This window comes from Chiloscyllium plagiosum, chromosome 6, assembly GCF_004010195.1.
Source record: "Chiloscyllium plagiosum isolate BGI_BamShark_2017 chromosome 6, ASM401019v2, whole genome shotgun sequence".
Lineage (NCBI taxonomy): Eukaryota > Metazoa > Chordata > Chondrichthyes > Orectolobiformes > Hemiscylliidae > Chiloscyllium > Chiloscyllium plagiosum.
This window is the reverse complement of record NC_057715.1, coordinates 97,450,327-97,469,218: the sequence shown is the minus strand read 5'-3', so window position 1 is coordinate 97,469,218 and position 18,892 is coordinate 97,450,327. Positions and strand designations below refer to the sequence as shown.

Below are 18,892 nucleotides of genomic sequence, written 5' to 3'. Positions count from 1 at the left end.
CTGAGCACGTCAGTGCAAAAGATAAGCCTGGAGCAATCACCGCAATCTTCAGCCAGAAATGCCAAGTATATGATCCATCTCTGCCTCTTCTGGCCGTTCCCAGCATCACAGTTGCCTGCCTTCAGCCAATGCAATTCATTCCACGTGATATCAAGAAAAGGTTGGAGACGCTGGATACTGAAAAGGATATGGGCCCTGACAGTTTCTAACAAAGTACTGAAGACTTGTGCTCCAGAACTTGCCACACTCCTGCCTAGCTGTTCCAGTACAGCAACAACACTGGTATCTACTCAAAAAGTGTAGAAAATCGCTTGTGGACATTCTGTACACGAAAAACAGGACAAATCCTGCCTGGCCAATTACTGCTTCTCTCTACCATCAGTGAAGTGATAGCAGGTGTCATGACTAGTGCTGTCAATAACCTGCTCATGACTGCACCAGATTGGGTTGCACTAGGGCCACACAGTTTCTGACCTGATTAAGTCTTTGTTCAAACACATTTCCAGAATCAGATGAGAGTGACAGCCCTTTAAATCAAGCCTGAATTTGGACAAGAGCAGCGTCAAAGAAACCTAGCAAAACTGGAATCAGTGTGAATCAGGGTCAAACTTTCCTCTGGTTGGAGCCATATCCGGCACATAGGAAAATGTACTTGTTAAAGATCAGTCATCTCAGCTCCAGGAGTTCCTTAAGATACCGTCTTCATCTACTTTATCAGTGAACGTCCCTCCATAATGTCACAAGTGACAATGTTTACGAATGATTCTGCAATGTTCAGCACTTTTCATGACTTCAGATACTGATGCAGTCTATGTTGAAATACAACGGGACATATCCAGGCTTGGGCTGACAAGTGGCAAGTAGAATTCATGCCAAACAATGGAACATCTCCAATAAGAGACAATCTAACCACTGCCCCTTGATATTCAATGGCATTGCCATCACTAATTCCTCACTATCAACATCCTGAGGGTTACCATTTACCAGAAACTGAGCTGAATTTGCCTTGTAAACACAATGCATACAAGAGCTGTCAGAGGCTTGGAATAACTTGCCTGCTGAATCCTCAAAACCTGTTCACCATCTGCAATGCACAAGTCAGGAATGTGATGGAATATTCCCCACTTGCCTGGCTGAGTACAGTTCCAACAACATTCAAGAAGCTTGACGCAATCCAGGTCAAGCAAGTGCTTGGTTGGCATCATATCCACAAGCATCCGTTCCTTCTGCCACTGACACTAATCTAGAAGCTGCACTGCACAAATTCGCCAGCCATCCTTATACAGCATCTTCCAAACTTACAACTGCTCTCATCTATAAGGCAGGGGTAATAGATAAATAGGATACCATTATCTGCAAGTTTTACTCTAAACATCGAACCATCCTTATTGGAAATACATTGTCGTTCCTTCACTGTTGCTTGGTCAAAATCCTGGAATTTCCTTCATCGCAGCATTGTGGGTCTACCTCATGTAGGAAGGCAGTAATTCAGGAAGTGGCAATTCACTGCCATTTTCCCACAGGCAACAAGGATTGGGCAATAAATACTGGCCAACCAGTAACTCCCATGACCTATGAGAGGGTTTTAAAATGTAGAAGAACTGGGACAGCAAATACACCATCCTGGCTTAGAAATATATCTCCGTTCCTTTGTTGTTGCTGGGTCAAATTCCTGGAACTCCACCATCATGCCCTAACAGCATTAAAGGTGTACCTATGTAAAATAGACTGCAATGGTTCAAGAAGATAGCTTACACCACCTTCTCACAGGTAACCAGGAATGGGCAATAAATGCTGGCCAGCCAGTGAAGCTTACATCCCATGAATGAATTTTAAAAAAACATACAGCACCTTTCACAAGCACAGATCATCCCAAAGCACCGAATACTCAATTAAGTACTTTTGAAGGGTAACCACAGTTAGGAAATGCAACATCTAATTTACACATGTCAAGCTCCCACAAACTGCAATATGATGATAATCAGCTTTAGCTGTCTTTTAATATTGATTAATTAATATTTTACAAGGCACTAAGACAATCTTTTGAGAACTAATGCCACGGAAACATTTATATCCAACTGAAAAGGAGGATGGATTGTGGACTGAATGTCTCTTCCAAAATATATCACTTCTGAGAGGTCAGTACACCTTCACTCTGCTGGAGTGTCGGCCTTTGCTTATGAGTTACATTTTTGGAATGGAACTTGAGGCACAGCCTGCTACTCAGAAGCAAGAAGATTGAAGAAAATGCTAAGTTCTTTCTTTAAGTCCCTTTCAACTTACTTAGCTTGAAGTTATCAAACCAGCATTCATGCACATCAAGCGCAATGGCCTTGAAATTTGAGAGTAGAAATTAAGCTTAATTTTAAGTTGAGACGTTTTCTAGTGAGATTGAATGGGTATTTGGACCCAAGTTGATGTATAATATTGCATACATTTTCACATCTATCTTGCGGCTTCAGGATGAAAGTCCAGACCTGTGGAAATAGGAAAGCCTGGTGTATCTCCATGTTGTTACATTCATCAATATTTGAGTGGGAAATAACCAAACACTGTTATTGATACATAAGCAAAATATTGTGGTTGCTGGAAATAAAAGCATAATGCTGGAATAGCTCAGCAGGTCTGTCAGCGAAAAGCAACTTGGCAGGTGTGCAGTTTTATTCTTCTTTCAGTTGTACATTTTCTCAAACAAAAACAGAACTTGCTGGAGAAACTCAGCATATCTGCATTCTTATGAAGAGTTTTAAATATTAACTCTGCTTTCTCACCTCAGAAAACCTGCTAAGTTTCTCCAGCAATTTCTGTTTTTGTCTGGAGAGAAAGATAGATATTACGAAAATGACTGTTCTATCGAACTTCAAAGTTTAGAAAGATCAAGAGTCTTAAATAGCTTATTTACATCCCTGCTTATGGAGACTATAGCAATATTATGGAAGCAAACTTACTAAGAAAATTCTTCAGATTTATTTCTGTTAATCACAGGAGAAGATTTTAAGTCTAAAAGGTCATCCTAAAGTTTTAAAGTATGATCAGGTTTAGATTAATTTGCCCTCGATTATATGAAAACTAAAAGCAGTTGGACTGCTGACATATCAGCTCTTTTGGATAAGGTTCTCCCCCTCCTACAAAGCCAATGAGGTGCATTCCTCCTGTAGTCCATGCTGTTGAGGCATCACTCATGGCTGTTCACACCTGGTAGCAGAGAGGTCAAGTGTGGCATCATTTAAAATGTAGTAGCAGGTCACTTGCCAGAACACTTTACTACAGAAGTTAGATAAAATGGTAGAAGGTGAAGGATTTGAGGAAGAATGATTCTCAGAAAAATAATTACATTGAATGGAAAAATGTGTGGCGATGGGCTATTATGTCAATAACTATCCTAATGCGCTTTTAAAAAGAAAGTGAAAAGCAACTTGACTGTTGTGCAGTTTTATTCTTCGTTCAGTTGTGGTTTTTCTCAAACAAAAACAGAAATTGCTGGAGAAACTCAACATATTCTTATGAAGAGTTTTAAATATTAACTCTGCTTTCTCCCCTCAGAAGACCTGCTGAGTTTCTCCAGCAACTTCTGTTTTTGTTTCAGATCTCCATCATCCACAGTTATTTGTTTTGTCTTTTTTCTTGATTTACCTGTGCAGTCTGTGGCGTCAACTGATTTTGCTACTTACATTTGAAATTTCATGTGTCATAATTTTATTGCTGTCTTGATCAGGAAGAATCTCAGCGAGCTGGATGATATTCAACGATACTTCAGTGAGAAACTGTCGACATCTCCATTTTCTCGCATGATTAACCCAGCCCCACAGCAAAGAACAGATGATAATCAAATGGATGGCTGCATTAGACCCTTGCAATCTGGTGATGAGATCTTGGAGAAGTCATATAAACTGGTCACTGAATCTCGTCATTTTATGAATGGTGAGCAAAAACAAGTTTTACATTTTTAAAAAATTGATTATAGCAATTTTACTTTCTCAGCTAATTATATATGTTACTACTTTTTAATACTTAAATTCAAGTTTCCTACAGACAATTGCATCTTAAAACTGTGCAAGTTTAATGCTATCTTCCATTACTGCAAAAATGAATTCAAGAAATTGAAAAGGAGCAATATTTTGATAAGGAAGGGATCCTGAGAGATCTTTGCCGGATATGACTAGTGCCAAAATTGTCCTGCAAAATATTCTGTTCCAACAAACCTGCGGATTGTGCAGGCTGCTAAGACCATTTTAATTGTTTGGTTTTGATTTTTTTTTGCTCTTTGGATGTGGGCATTGCTGGCTAGGACAGCATTTATGGTCCCACCCTAATTTGCCCTTATAAGTTAACCTCAATGGGATGCCTCCAATGCTGTTAGGAAGGGAGCTGCAGGATTTTGACCCAGTGACACCTAAGGAACAGTGATACAGTTTTAAGTCAGAATGGTCTGTGACTTGGAGAATAACTTGTATGTGGCAGTGTTCTCAGCAGCTTCTGCCCTTGTACTTCTAGGTGGCAGAGGTCATGAGTTTGGAAGCTGCTATTGGAGAAGCCTTGATTAGTTACTGCAGTGCATCTTGTAGATAGAACATAAAACATTACAGGCCCTTCAGCCCTTGATGTTGTGCCAACCTATGGAACCAATCTGAAGCCCATCTAACCCACACTATTCCTTTCTCGTCCAATGACCATTTAAATGCCCTTAAAGTTGGCAAGTTTACTACTGTTGTAGGGAGTGTGTTCCACGCCCCTACTACTCTCTGACTACCTGTGACATCTGTCATATATCTATCACCCCTCAATTTAAAGCTATGTTCCCTCATGCTAGCCATCGCCATCTGAGGAAGAATACTCTGTGTCCAACCTCTCTAACGTTCTGACGATCTTATCTATCTCAATTAAGTCACCTGTCAACCTTCTTCTCTCTAACGAAAACAGCCTCAACTCCCTCAGCCTTTCCTCTTAAGACCTTGCTTCCATACCAGGCAACATCCTAGTAAATCTCCTCTGAACCCTTTCCAAAGCTTCCACATCGCTCCTATAATGCGGTGACCAGAACTGTATGCAATACTCCAAATGTGGCTGCACCAGAGTTTTGTACAGCTGCAGCATGATCTCATGGTTCCGAAACGCAATCCTTCTACCAATAAAAGCTAATACACCATATGCCTTCTTAACAACCCTACAACCTGGGTAGCAACTTTCAGGGATCTATGTACCTGGACACTGAAATCTCTGCTCATCTACACTACCAAGAATCTTACCATTAGCCTAGTACCCTGCATTCCTGTAACTCCTTCCAAAGTGAATCACCTCACAGTTTTCTGCATTAATCTCTATTTGCCACCTCTCAGCCCAGCTCTGCAGCTTATCTATGTGTTTCTGTAACCTACAATACCCTTTGTCACTATTCACAACTCTACTGATCTTAATGTCATTCGCAAATTTACTAATCCATCTGTCTATGCCCTCATCCAAGTCATTTATAAAAATGACAAACAGCAGTGGACCCAAAACAGATCCTTGCGGTACCCCACTAGTAACTGAATTCCAGGATGAATATTTCCCATCAATTACCACCCTCTGTCTTTTCAGCTAGTCAATTTCTGATCCAAACCTCTAAATCACCCTCAGTCCCATGCCTCAGTATTTTGTGCAGTAGCCTATCATGGGAACCTTATCAAGCACCTTACTGAAATCCATATACAACACATCAACTGCTTTAGCCTCATCCACCTGTTTGGTCACCTTCTCAAAGAACTCTATAAGGTTTGTGAGGCATGACCAACCCTTCTCAAAACTGTGTTGACTATCCCTAATCAACTTATTCCTTTCTAGATGATTATAAATCCTACGTCTTATAACCCTTCCCAACACTTTACCCACAACTGAAGTAAGGCTCACAGTTCCAGAGTGTCTCTACTTCCCTGCTTGAACAAGGGAACAACATTTGCTATCCTCCAGTCTTCTGGCACTATTCCTACAGACAATGATGACATAAAGATCAAAGCCAAAAGCTCAGCAATCTCCTCCCTGGCTTCCCAGACAATCCTAGGGTAAATTCCATCTGGTCCAGGGGACTTGTCTATTTTTACACTTTCTAGAATTGCTAATACCTCCTCCGCATGCACCTCAATCCTATCTAGTCTAGTAGCCTTTAACTCAGTATTCTCCTAAACCACATTGTCTTTTTCTAGTGTGAATACTGACGAAAATTTTTAATTTAGCACTTCCCCTATCTCCTCTGACTCCATGCACAACATCCCACTACTATCCTTGATTGTCCCTAATCTTACTCTAGTCATTCTTTTATTCCTGATATACCTCTAGAAAGCCTTAGGGTTTTCCTTGTTCCTATTTCCTTGCCAATAACTTCTCATGTCCCCTCCTGGCTCCTCTTGGCTCTCTCTTTAAGTCTTTGCTGGCTAACCTGTAACTCTCAAGCACCCTAACTGAGCCAACACATCTCATCCTAACATAAGCCTCCCTCTTCCTCATGAGAAGAGATTCAACATCCTTAATAAATCACGGATCCCGTGCTCAACAACTTCCTCCCTGCCTGACTGATACATACTTATCAAGGACCAGCAGTAGCTGTTCCTTGAACAAACTCCACATTTCAATTGAGCCAATCCCCTGCAGTTTCCTTCCCCATCTATGCATCCTAAATCTTGCCTAATCGCATCATAAGAGCCTTTCCCCCAGCTATAACTTTTGCCCTGCAGTATATACCTATCCCTTTTCATCACTAAAGTAAACGTAACCAAATTGTGGTCGCTATCACCAAAGTGCTCACCCACCTTCAAATCTAACACCTAGCCAGGTTCATTACCCAGTACCAAATGTAATGTGGCCACACCCCTTGTTGGCCTGTCTACATACTGGGTCAGGAAACCCTTCTGCACACATTGGACAAAAACTGAGTCATCTAAAGTACTTGACCTATAGTATTCCCAGTCAATATTTGGAAAGTTAAAGTTCCCCATAATAACTGCCCTGTCAGTCTCGCTCCTATCGAGGATCATCTCTACATCTCTGGAACTATTTAAAGGCCCATAGAATACCCCTAACAGGGTAACCTGTACTTTCCTGTTTCTAATCTCAGCCCATACTACCTCAGTAGATGAGTCCTCAAACGTCTTTTCAGCCACTGTAATACTATCCCTGACAAACAATGCCACACCACCCCCTCTTTACCACCTTTCTGTTCTTACTGAAACGTCTAAATCCCAGAACCTGTAATGACCATTCCTGTCCCTGCTCTACCCATGTCTCTGAAATGACCACAACATCGAAATCCCAGGTACAATATCGAAATCCACGCTGCTAGTTCGCCCACCTTATTCCGGTGCTCCTGGCGTTGAAGTAGACACACTTCAAACCAACTTCTCGCTTGCCAGTGCCTTCTTGCAATCTTGAAATCTTAGTTCTGACCTCACTACTCTCAATCTTCTATATACTCAGACTACAGTTTCGTTCCCACCCCCCTGCTGAATTAGTTTAAACCCACCTGAAGAGCATTAGCAAATCTCCCCCCTCCCAGGTACCCCTCTGGTTCAGGTGGAGACCATCCTGTTTTTAGAGGCCCACCTACCCCAGAAAAAGTCTCAGTTATCCAGGAATCCAAAACCCTTCCTCCTGCAGCCACGTGTTCAACTCCTCTCTTTCCCTATTCCTCGTCTTGCTAGTGCACAGCATAGGCAACAAACCAAAGATAACAACTCTGTTTGTTCTATCTCTAAGCTTCTACCCTAGCTCCCTGAATGTCTGCCTTAAATCCCCATCTCTCTTTCTACCTATTTCATTGGTGCTTATGTGGACCACGACTTGAGGCAGCTCCCCCTCTCCCTTAAGGATCCCAAAAACACGATCAGTAACATCATGAACCCTGGCACCTGGGAGACAACACACCAACCGTGAGTCCCTCTCATTCCCACAGAACCTCCTATCTGTCCCCTAACTATGGAGTCCCCAGTGACTAATGCGCTGCTCCTCTTTCCCCCTTCCCTTCTAAACAACAGGGACAGACTCTGTGCCAGAGACCTGTGACCTATTGCTTACCCCTGGTAAGTCATGCCCCCCCCCAACAGTATCCAAAACAATATATTGTTGAGGGCAATGGCCACAGGGGATCCCTACACTGCCTGCTGGTTCCTTTTCCATCCCCTGACGGTAACCCATCTACCTTTTTCTTTTACCTGAGGTGTGATTACCTCCCTGTAACTCCTCTCAATAACCCGCTCTGCCTCCAGAATGATCTGAAGTTGCTCCAGCTCCAGCTCCAGTTCCCTAACGTGGTTTTTGAGGAACTGGAATTGGGTGCACTATCCAAAGATGCAGTCAGCAGGGATTCTACATCCCACATCCTGCATGAGGAACATTCAGCTGCCCGAACCTCCTTTACAACGAGACTACTAAAAAACTAAAAAAAAATTAACTAGTCATCTTACCAATCCGGTACATGGAACATTGTTTTTGGTTAGAGGAGGAGGATGGGTGGGAGACACTACCCAAGTAGTGTTTCGGCTAAAGCAACCACCTGAATATAAAGCCTCACTTATGCAGCAGTCCTGTGTCCACTCCTGCTCAGTGTGCACTCCACCTATACATGAGGTAAGCTTTTATATCTTTTAAAATTTACCTTCCCATCGGGCCTCTGGTCCTCACTGACCCACCTCCCACTCCAACTGCCGCCGAGAAAATGATGAACCATTTGATGGTTCAGACGAACTGGACGTTGCACACTGACGTTGCACACTGTTGCCACACTGCACTAGTCGTAAAGGCAAAGCGTCTTATGATCCCAGCTGATCTTGCCACTGGCCAGCTCAAATCATAGAATTAAAGTTGGCTTGATAGATCATATTATTAAAAATATAAAAAATATAAACAGAAGAACACCAGACTACAGATTTGGTTTTATCAATAAAATGAAACTTCACAAAAAATTATGTAGTTTGAAAGATTTCAAAGCATACAACAAAACACAATAGCATCTACTCCCTAACATCATCATTTTAGAATTGCTCAAAAATATCAGAAATTTTCCTTCCTATCCAGTCTGTGCTTTATTTCTCAGTTCTTGTCCTGTGAAGTGTGAAGCTTTCCCTTGAATTCTGTCACATATCTTTGATATCTTTGACATTCCCAGCTTTGAATAACCAATGTAATTGTTTAACTATGCACACCTGGTCTGGAGGTTTCGCAAGCTAAACTCTTTCACTGAGGAAGCTTATTCCCTCAACTGCTCTAAACAAAGTCAGGAGTAACGATTCTTGTGTCTATGCCCAGTCAGATCTCTAAACTGCCCAAGAACTTTCCAGTCTCTGGACTTCTCTTTTTCTTAGCTATAATCAGTCCTTGATTATTCTGAACTCAAAAGCAAGCTAATGTTTATCAAAATTGTCTCTCTCCTGTCCTAAATTCCCACAATATGAACATATTCCATGAATACTCCAGGAGGCACATCCTGAAAACACTGAACGACAAAACACATAGAAATTGCAGCAATCTCTGCTTTTGTTTCTGAAAACACTAACCTCTTTAATTTTTGATCCCCTTCATAAAAGTAGACATATATGTGCAATTGGTTCAAATCACAAATCAAAAATCTGTCATTAACCCCAGGATGTTGATAATGGGGGATTCAGCAATGTTAATGTCATTGATTAACAAGGAGCAATAGTTAGATTCTATCTTGTTGGAGTTGCTCATTGCGTGATACTTGTGTGACAAATGTTAACTGCCCATTATATGCCCCACCTGGGAGTTATCCAGGTCTTGCTGCAAATGGATAAGTTTTGAATTGTGCTGTCATCAATGAACATTCCCACTCTGACTTCATGATGAAGGGAATGTCTGATGAAATTACACACTATTGATTTGAAGAACTCCTGCAGTGATGCTGTGGATCTGAACTGAATCAAACATCTTCATTTGAGTTAGGTATGACTCCAACCAGCAGAGAGAATTCCTAATACTTCCTGTTGACTCCAGTTTTGCTCAGGCTCCTTGATAACATAAAGGTAACATTAAACTAAGTAAGGCAAGTGTAGTCACTCTCACTTCTGCTTTGGAATTCAAATTTGGACTAAATCTCTAATGAGAACAGGGCTATGGACCCAAAACTGAGCCTCAGTGAGCAGGTTATTCCTTTGTATGTGAAAGTGAGGACTGCTGATGCTGGAGATCAGAGCTGAAAATGTGTTGCTGGAAAAGCACAGCAGGTCAGGCAGCATCCAAGGAACAGGAGAATCGACATTTCGGGCATTAGCCCTTCTTCAGGAAGTGTCACATTTAATTTGAAGTTTTCATATTTACTTGTCGTGATTACTTTAACAGTCTGTTCAATTTAGTGGCAGAAACCCTAATAATATTTTCCTTGTTTGTTGTTTCTATATTAGGAGTAAACTAATCTAATAATGACTTTATCCATCAGCTTACCTTTGCATTCCTGAAGAAGGGCTCATGCCCGAAAGGTAGATTCTCCTGCTCCTTGGATGCTGCCTGACCTGCTGCGCTTTTCCAGCAACACATTTTCAGCTCTTATCCTTTTGTATGTGCCAATTGATAACCCTGTTGACAACCCCATCCAATGCTTTGCAGATGATTGAGAGTAGGTTGCTGGTGTCATAATTGGCCAGGTTGCATTTGTTCTGCTTTTTGTTCATAGGACATACCCAGGCAATTATTGGGTAAATGCCAGTGTGTTTGATGTACTAGAATAGCTTGGCTTGCGATGTAACTAGCTCTAAAGCATTAGGTTTCAGTATTATTATTGGAATGTTGTCAGGGGCCTTTTAGGTGGTAATTACTACAGATTTATATATCCTAAATCCGCACAATGGATGTATATTCTGGCATTTGTACTTTTTCAACACCTTAATCAAAGTCGTTTTAATACAGTTATTCAGTGTTGTTGAATAGTTGTTTCTCTGACTCTTTAAACATAAACTGACAGTTCAAAGCTATGTCATATTTGTCTCTTTTGTTTTTATTATTCATTGCTGGAGTTTTTAATTACCACTTACAAAAACACATAAATCAAACTACCTTTGAACTATATACAAAAAGTAGTTAAAATCATTCCTGAGCCCTTAACTGTCATATCTCAGAATTTGATGCAAATTTTCTGAAGTGCCACATTTAATTTGAAGTTTTCATATTTACTTGTCGTGATTACTTTTAACAGTCTGTTCAATTTAGTGGCAGAAACCCTAATAACATTTTCCTTGTTTGCTGTTTCTATATCAGGAGTAAACTAATCTAATAATGACTTTATCCATCAGCTTACCTTTGCATAAGACACCTATCACTCACTTTCTTTCAAACTCTGGGGCAGCCATGATGCATAGCTACTTCATTGTGGGATAAGTTTTTAGTATGTTCATTGATAAGTAGATTTAGATTGCATATTGATCACTCAGTGCCATTTATAGAGTGTACTAGATTCTATGTATGTTAAATCTATATGTTGGCACTTGATTGAATATTACCAACTAAACAAAAAGTGCTTGATGATAAAAAAAATTGGTATCATTGTAATCATATACATATCCATGTTTGTGCTTTACAATAGGTCTGCAAGGTGGAAATAAAGCTGATGTTACTATTTCAATGCAGCCTTCTCAAGGTACAGAAGAAGATTGGGAGAAAATAGCTGAAAATGAACCACAACAATTACAAAATGAAAGCGACCAAAATAAGAATAAAGTGTTTCTGTATGTGCAGTCACCAGAGAGGGCAACTCATTTCTGTGCTCAAGGCAATCCAGAGTTGAAAAAAAATGAAATTTATGAATATTTTAATCAAGATCATAGAAGCTCCCAGAACAACAGTTCTACTGTAGAACGTGAAACCCAGCATTATGGTAGTGAAGGATGTAGTGAAGAAGGATATGAAGAAGATGTGATACAACCAAGAACCTTGAATGACATGACTGTTATGACTGACAGGACGAGCCCTTGGTCGAGTATTTTCTCAGATTTGGAGGACAATTATAAGCTTGAGTGTGAAAGAGAGGCCCAGAAGCCAATAGGAAATGGAAGTCTGGCTGCAGAAGTGCAAGTAAATCCTATCCATGTACATGATGAGCTGTTTATCGAGAGATTGCAAAATGAGAATTATAAACCAACCAGCAATATGGAAGCTGGTGAGTCCTCACCACATGCAGAAAGATCACGATCAGTAAATGAAGGAACAGATATTGATTTGCCAGACAGAAATGTAATTCTCCAAAGTGAACAATTCACACATACAGGATTTCTAGAAATACAGTCCTCAGATGATCAGTATTCTGTTTCCTCAAGTCCTGACAAAGCAGAAGAGCTAATGCAAGAAAATGCAAATCTTACAGGACATGACAGTTTTCAAAGTAGAACATTTGCGATCACAGATAGGAAAGAAAGATGTTTAAAAGTAAAGAATATTCTTGAAGATTGTCACCATGCAAACAGCATCAGTGAGGTTGGAAATGAAAACCAAGAGTCCTCTGAAACACAGACCCATGAAGATTCACAGTTCTCTAAAGCAGGTGGGGAATATGTTCGGAGGATGCATGAAGAGAGTGCAAATAAAGATTCAACAGACGATACACATTCAGTCATTTTGTATCCTTTTGTAACTATAACTGATTATATCTTAAACTTTGAAGGGGAGGCGGTTTAGTAGTAAACCAGAACCTGAGAATTTAAGTATGGAGGCACATGTGTTTGAGTAGCACTATGTTAGATGATGAAATCTGGAGTTAATAAAAATCTGGAATTAAAAGCTAGCCTAATGATGTTCACTGTAGATTGTCATAAAAGCCTATTACGTTTACTAATGTCCTTTATGGAGGGAAATCTGCTTCTGCTAGGTACCTGCTTGTGACTCCAGAACCATAGCAATGTGGTTGACTCTTATCTGCTTTCTGAAATGTCCTGGCAGGGCAATTAAGGATTGGCAATAAATAATGGGCTGGCCAGTGATGCTTGCATCCCATGAACAAATTCCATGCACATTCATTCCGAATATATTCCAAAGAAAGGCTTTATGAAATCTTAATTCTGTGCAGTTAACCAAATGCTATGATTCTTTGTCTAATAATTGCTATTAGACGTTTTGTAATTAAATAAGATGATAGCATTCATGGATTAACTCACCAACTCTGTGATCTAATAATTTAGTATGGCGGTGGGGTTGATTAATAGCTTTTACAAATGTTCAAGACACTTTATAAATAATAATTGGTGGTGGTCACAAAGTTGAGATTATTATTTCAGGATTGGAATTCTAAGCGCTCTGTGGTGGTTCAGAAGTTCTTTTCTAAATTCTTTAATGGGATCTGGGGATCACAGCAAGGCTAGCATTTGCTGCTTTTCCATGAATGCCCTTGAACTGAGTGACTTGCCAGACCACTTAAGACATTTAAGGACTCAGTCACATGGTTGTGCATCTAAAGTCTCATACATGCCAACACGGATCAAAATGGCACATTCACCTCCCGAAAGCACGTTTCGTGAACTAGATTGTTGTAAAAAAAAAACCCATCAGTGATAATATTATGCCTTTATCACTGAGGCTAGCTTTATATTGCTGATTTATTAATAAAAATTAAATTCCACCATCTTCAGTAGTGGGATTTGAAACGAGTAGGACCATGGATTACTCAGACAGTGACATGAGCACTTGTTTCACCATTCACCAGTTTTGCTCAGAATATCCAGTACTGTTGTTATTTCTCATTGATCCATCATTATTTATAGTCAGCATAGAAGTTTTCTTTTTGTTTTAATGCATGCCATTATTGTAATTGATGGAACTAATTGAGAATAAACACATTTGATCAAGTTTAACTACACCCAATCTGGTCAGAAAGGTTTAAATTGGGAAAGAAATGGAATTTTTTCTCATTGCGCAGTAGCCTATACTGAAGAAATTATAGACTATTGTGCTCTAATAAAGCTAACAAATGTTAATAATCTTTAACATCTTTATTCAGACCTGATCCAGTTATAATTCCAAACTTTTTTCTCCCACCAAGTAATTTGGAAGCTTCAATGAGGGTGCTCAATGCTGCACAATCATTCCAAACTGCTGCAGCAGATCCAGTAAGTTTGAATTGTTCTTTTGCTCTTATTGCACTGATCAAAACTTGCATCCATTTCATTAAACATTATGTATTAACTCCATGGTACCAAGTATATTTTGTTTTAACTGGCACTTTATGAACCAGCACTCTTGCTAAAACGGTAAAAATTATGTACCTCAAATACCGCAAAGTTTACTGTATTATTCTGTCCTGTTATTATACTTTTTAATTTATTTATCTCAATGTAACTGAGTACACTTGTTGCTCAATCAAATGGTCACATAAAAATTCAAATATCTCCTCAAATACCATGATCCACTGGGATCTCCAAGTAATCAGATGTGGGTGCAAGTGAGAATGCACTCTGCAGGTAAATTTTATCTAAGGCAAAGTTGCATTATTATTTAAGTGATTTATGTTGTAACAACGATGTGTATGCTCTTTTTATTACGGTTCTGTTACTTAATGTATATTTTTACATTGGTTTGTGGACTCTTTGATTATCTGGAATATTTGATCAATCAGCTTACTCCTGGTTAAATAGGTGTCAGATAATAAATGTTTATTGCACTACATACAAACATATGAATCATGAACAGGATTGGACCATTCAGTCCCTGCAGCTACTTTGTCATTCAGTGACACCCTGGCTATCTGAATGTATCCTCAAATCAATGCTTACCCATGATAACTTTTCATCCCGAGAGGGCATGGTTTAAGGTGAGAGGGGAAAGATTTAAAAGGAACCAAAGGGGCAACTTTATCGTGCAGAGGGTAGTGTGTGTAGGGAATGAGCTGCCAGAGCAAGTGGGGTGGAGGCTGAGATAATTACTCCACTTAAAAGGCATCTGAATGGGTATATGAATAGGAAGGGTTTAGAGAGGTATGGGCCAAGTGAAAAACTGTTGACTCTGCCCAATTACCTTGAACTTATCCAAGTGCTCTGTAATAACTTGTTTCGTAACAGCTTATAACATTTTCCCTCAGAAAGATGTTTAGCTAATTGGCCTATAGTTTCCTGCTTTCTATCTCCTCTTTTTGAATAAGGGAGTTGCATTCTACTATCTTTGGCTGTGTTCAAATCAAAGGATTTTTAGAAAATTAAAACTGACACATGAACGAACATTCTGACAAGCGATTTCTTCAGGATTATAGGCTGAAGTCCATCAAGATGCACATAAATGCCAGCTTGCAGCTCCAATAATTTACTCAGTGCCACCACTTCTCTGGTGAATGATTTTCTTGAGTTCCTCCCTCCCATCTAGTTTCTGTTGCTTCTGGGATGTAACTTATACCCATTATGGTGAAGACTGGTGCAAAATGACTGCTCAATTCATCTGCCATTTCCTTATTTTCCATTATTCTCCAGTTTCACTTTCTATAGTGCCATCAGTCACTTTGTTAACTCATTTCTTTAAATATTTATAAAGCTTAACTATCTGTTTTTGTGTTTCTGGCTAGCAGACTGCTTTGTCCTGGGTATTGTCCAGCTTTTTGAGTGTTTTTGGATTGACACTAATCCAGGCAAATGGAGAGTATTCCATTATTCTCCTGACTTGTGCCTTGTAGATATTGGACAAGCTTTTGGCAGTCATGAGGTGAGTTACTTGCTGCAGTATTCATAGCCTCTGACCTCCTCTTGTAGCCACTGTGTTTAAGTGGAGAGTCCAGTTGAGTTTCTGATCAACGGTAATCCTCAGGATGTTGATCACGGAGGATTCAGTGATCATAATGCCATTCAATATCAGGAATTAGTGGTTAGATTGCCTCTTACTGGAGGTGGTCGTTGCCTGACATTTGTGTGATGCAAATATTACTTGCTATTTGTCCTCGCAAGCCTGACTATTGTCCAGATCTTGTTGCTGCTACAGTATTTGAGGAGTCATGAATGCTGCTCAACATTATGTAATCGTCAGTGAATATCCCCACCTTTGACACTATGATGGAGGGAAAGTCATTGATGATGGTTGGGCCTGGGACACTAACCTGAAGAGCTCCTGCAGAGATGTCCTGGAGCTGAGATGACTGACCTCTAACAATCATAACCATCTTCCTGTATGCCAGAGCTGACTCCTAGAGAGTTTGCGTCCTGCTACCCATTGATTCCAGTTTTGCTAGAGGGCTTCTCTATACCACACATTCTTATTGTGGACTTTGAGTAATTCAAGTACTTTTAGAAGCTGTTTTTCTATGCTAGATTTTTTTTTTCTCTCTTTCACTCTGTAACAAACACTTAAAATATCTGTCCCCCAATTTGTGGACACCACCTCCTACTCTCCCAACCATGACCTCACTTCATCACCAAACCATCACCTCCCAGACCATCCACAAAGTCATCACCTCAGGGGATCTACCAATAGTCTCCAACCTCATAGTCTGGGAACTCCGCACTGCCAGGTTCTACCTACAATCGAAAATTCACAAACCTGACTGCCCAGTTGACCCATTGTCTCAACCTGTTCCTGCCCACTGAACTTATCTTTGCATACCTTGACACCGTCCTGTCCCCCTTGGTCTAGGAAGTCCCCACATATGTTCAGGACACCACCCATGCCCTCCACCTCCTCCATGACTTTTGTTTCCCGGCTCCCAACGCCTCACCTTCACCATGGACATCATTCACTGTACACATCCATCTGCCATGACAAAAGCCTCCAAGCCCTCTGTTTCTTCCTCCCCTGCCAATCCAACCAGTACCTTTCTACTAAAACACTCATTCGATTAGCTGAACTGGTCATCACGCTGAACAATTTCTCCTTCGGATCCTCCTACTTCCTCCAGACGAAAGGGATAGCCATGGGCACCCGGATGGGCCCCAGCTATGCCTGCCTCTTCGTCGGATATGTAGAACAGTCCATCTTCTGCAACTACACTGGCACCATCCCCAACCTTTTCCTCCACTACATTGATGACTGTATTGACCTCGTATTCCCATGAGGAGGTTGAACAGTACACTACCTTCACAAACACCTTCCACTCCGACCTCAAGTTCACCTGGGCCATCTTGGACACTTCCCTTCCTTTCCTGGATCTCTCCATCTCCAATTCGAGCGACCTACTTAACATAGACATCTACTACAAACCCACCGACTCCCACAGCTACCTGGACTACACTTCCTCCACCCTGTCTACTGTAAAAATTCCTTATCTGCTCCCAGGAGAACTAATTGCGCCATAGAAAATCCCAGATGGCCTTCTTCTTCAAGGGCAGCAGTTTCCCCTCCCACGTGGTTGATGATGCCTTCCAACGCATCTCATCCACTTCCCGCACCTCTGCCCTTTAACCTCACCCCTCAAATTGCAACAAGGACAGAACACCCTGGTCCTCACCTTCCACCTCACCAACCTCTGGATATATTGCATCATCCTCCACCATTTCTGCCACCTACAAACAGACCCTACCACCAGGGATATATTTCCCTCTCCACACCTATCTGTGTTCCAACCATTCCCTCCGTGACTCCCGGCACCCTCCCCTGCCACTGCAAATCGTGCGTCCCTCAGCTCCGTCCAAGGCCGCAAAGGATCCTTCCACATCTGACAGAGATTTACCTGTACTTCCACACACGTCATCCACTGTCAGTTGCTCTCGATGTGGTCTCTTCTGCATTAGGGAGACAGGACGCCAACTTGCAGAACGTTTCAGAGAACATCTCTGGGACACATGTTCTAATAACCCCACTACCCTGTTGCCAAACACTTCCAACTCCCCTTCCCACTCTGCCAAGGACATGCAAGGCCTGGGTCTCCTTCACCGCCAAACTCTGGCCACTCAACGCCTGGAGGAAGAACCCTCATCTTCCGTCTGGGACGCTCCAAATACACGGGATCAATGTGGATTTCACCAGTTTCCCCATTTCCCCTACCCCCACCTTATCCCAGATCCAACCTTCCAACTTGGCACCGTTGCAATTCTGAGAGAGTGTGGCCCTCAGCTGAGGCAGGACTGACTGTAGAGAGGTTAGGTCCCGGCGCATTGCTGCGAGCGTAGAGCGGAGGATGTTGAAGGAGAACCGTTGCTGGTGTTTTCGAATCTGTAGTCTATACTGTTTGTCCTGTTCGGATCCAAACTCTGCTGGTTTAAAGGTGGTCCGAAGTCCGTGTGTGATGAGTTGGTTACGGAGGCAGGCACTGAGGAAGCAAATGTGGCTGTGGTAGCGAGTTTGCTTCAGGGCAGAGGAAATGACCTGGGAGTTGCAGTGGGAGAGGGACTCCCTGAGATTCTTGTAGAGACAGGAAGAAAGCTTCTTCAAGGCAGTCATCCTTGCAAGAGAATTTGCAGTAGGGTTAAAATCAATTCGGCCAATACTGTTCTCTCTTACTCTTGACCAACAGTAAAGTTATGGAAATGTCATCAACAGTGCTATCAAGTAGCACTTGCACAGCAATAATCCGCTCCATGTCACCCTCTGAGTTCTTTGCAGCCTTCGTTCAAACATGGACAAAACAGCTTATTTTCAGAGAAGAGCTGGAATTGACTGTCCTTGACATCAAGGCATCATTCAGTTGGATAGAATAGAAGTGCTTTTATAGTTATGTGCACACGATGTAATTTCACTGCTTTGGCACCATGTTAGATGCAAGGTACTAGGTACAGATATTTTAAGTGGAAGAGTGTGGTGCTGGAAAAGCACAGCAGGTCAGGCAGCATCTGAGCAACAGGAGAGTTGATGTTTCAAGCATAAGCTCTTCATCAGGAATAAGAGGTGGCCCAAGGGGGCTGAGAGATAAATGGGGGGTGGGGGGTGGGGGGAGGTAGCTGGGAATGCAGTAGGTACACCGTGGAAACAGGGACAACAACCCCATGAACATGCCACTCACACCCCCACCCTGGAACAC

At 41.4% G+C, this 18,892-nt stretch overlaps 1 protein-coding gene across 3 annotated transcripts in view; it reads left to right on the top strand.

Moving 5' to 3' along the window:
* The window catches only part of c2cd3 (C2 domain containing 3 centriole elongation regulator), a 165,548-nt gene that overhangs the window by 122,327 nt on the left and 24,329 nt on the right, over nt 1–18,892 (top strand). For all 3 annotated transcript variants that reach the window (XM_043692198.1, XM_043692199.1, XM_043692201.1), the window contains exons 30-32: nt 3,716–3,921; nt 11,561–12,590; nt 13,964–14,072. In XM_043692198.1, the coding sequence (XP_043548133.1) occupies nt 3,716–3,921; nt 11,561–12,590; nt 13,964–14,072 (1,345 nt within the window). The remainder of the gene's footprint in view (nt 1–3,715; nt 3,922–11,560; nt 12,591–13,963; nt 14,073–18,892) is intronic.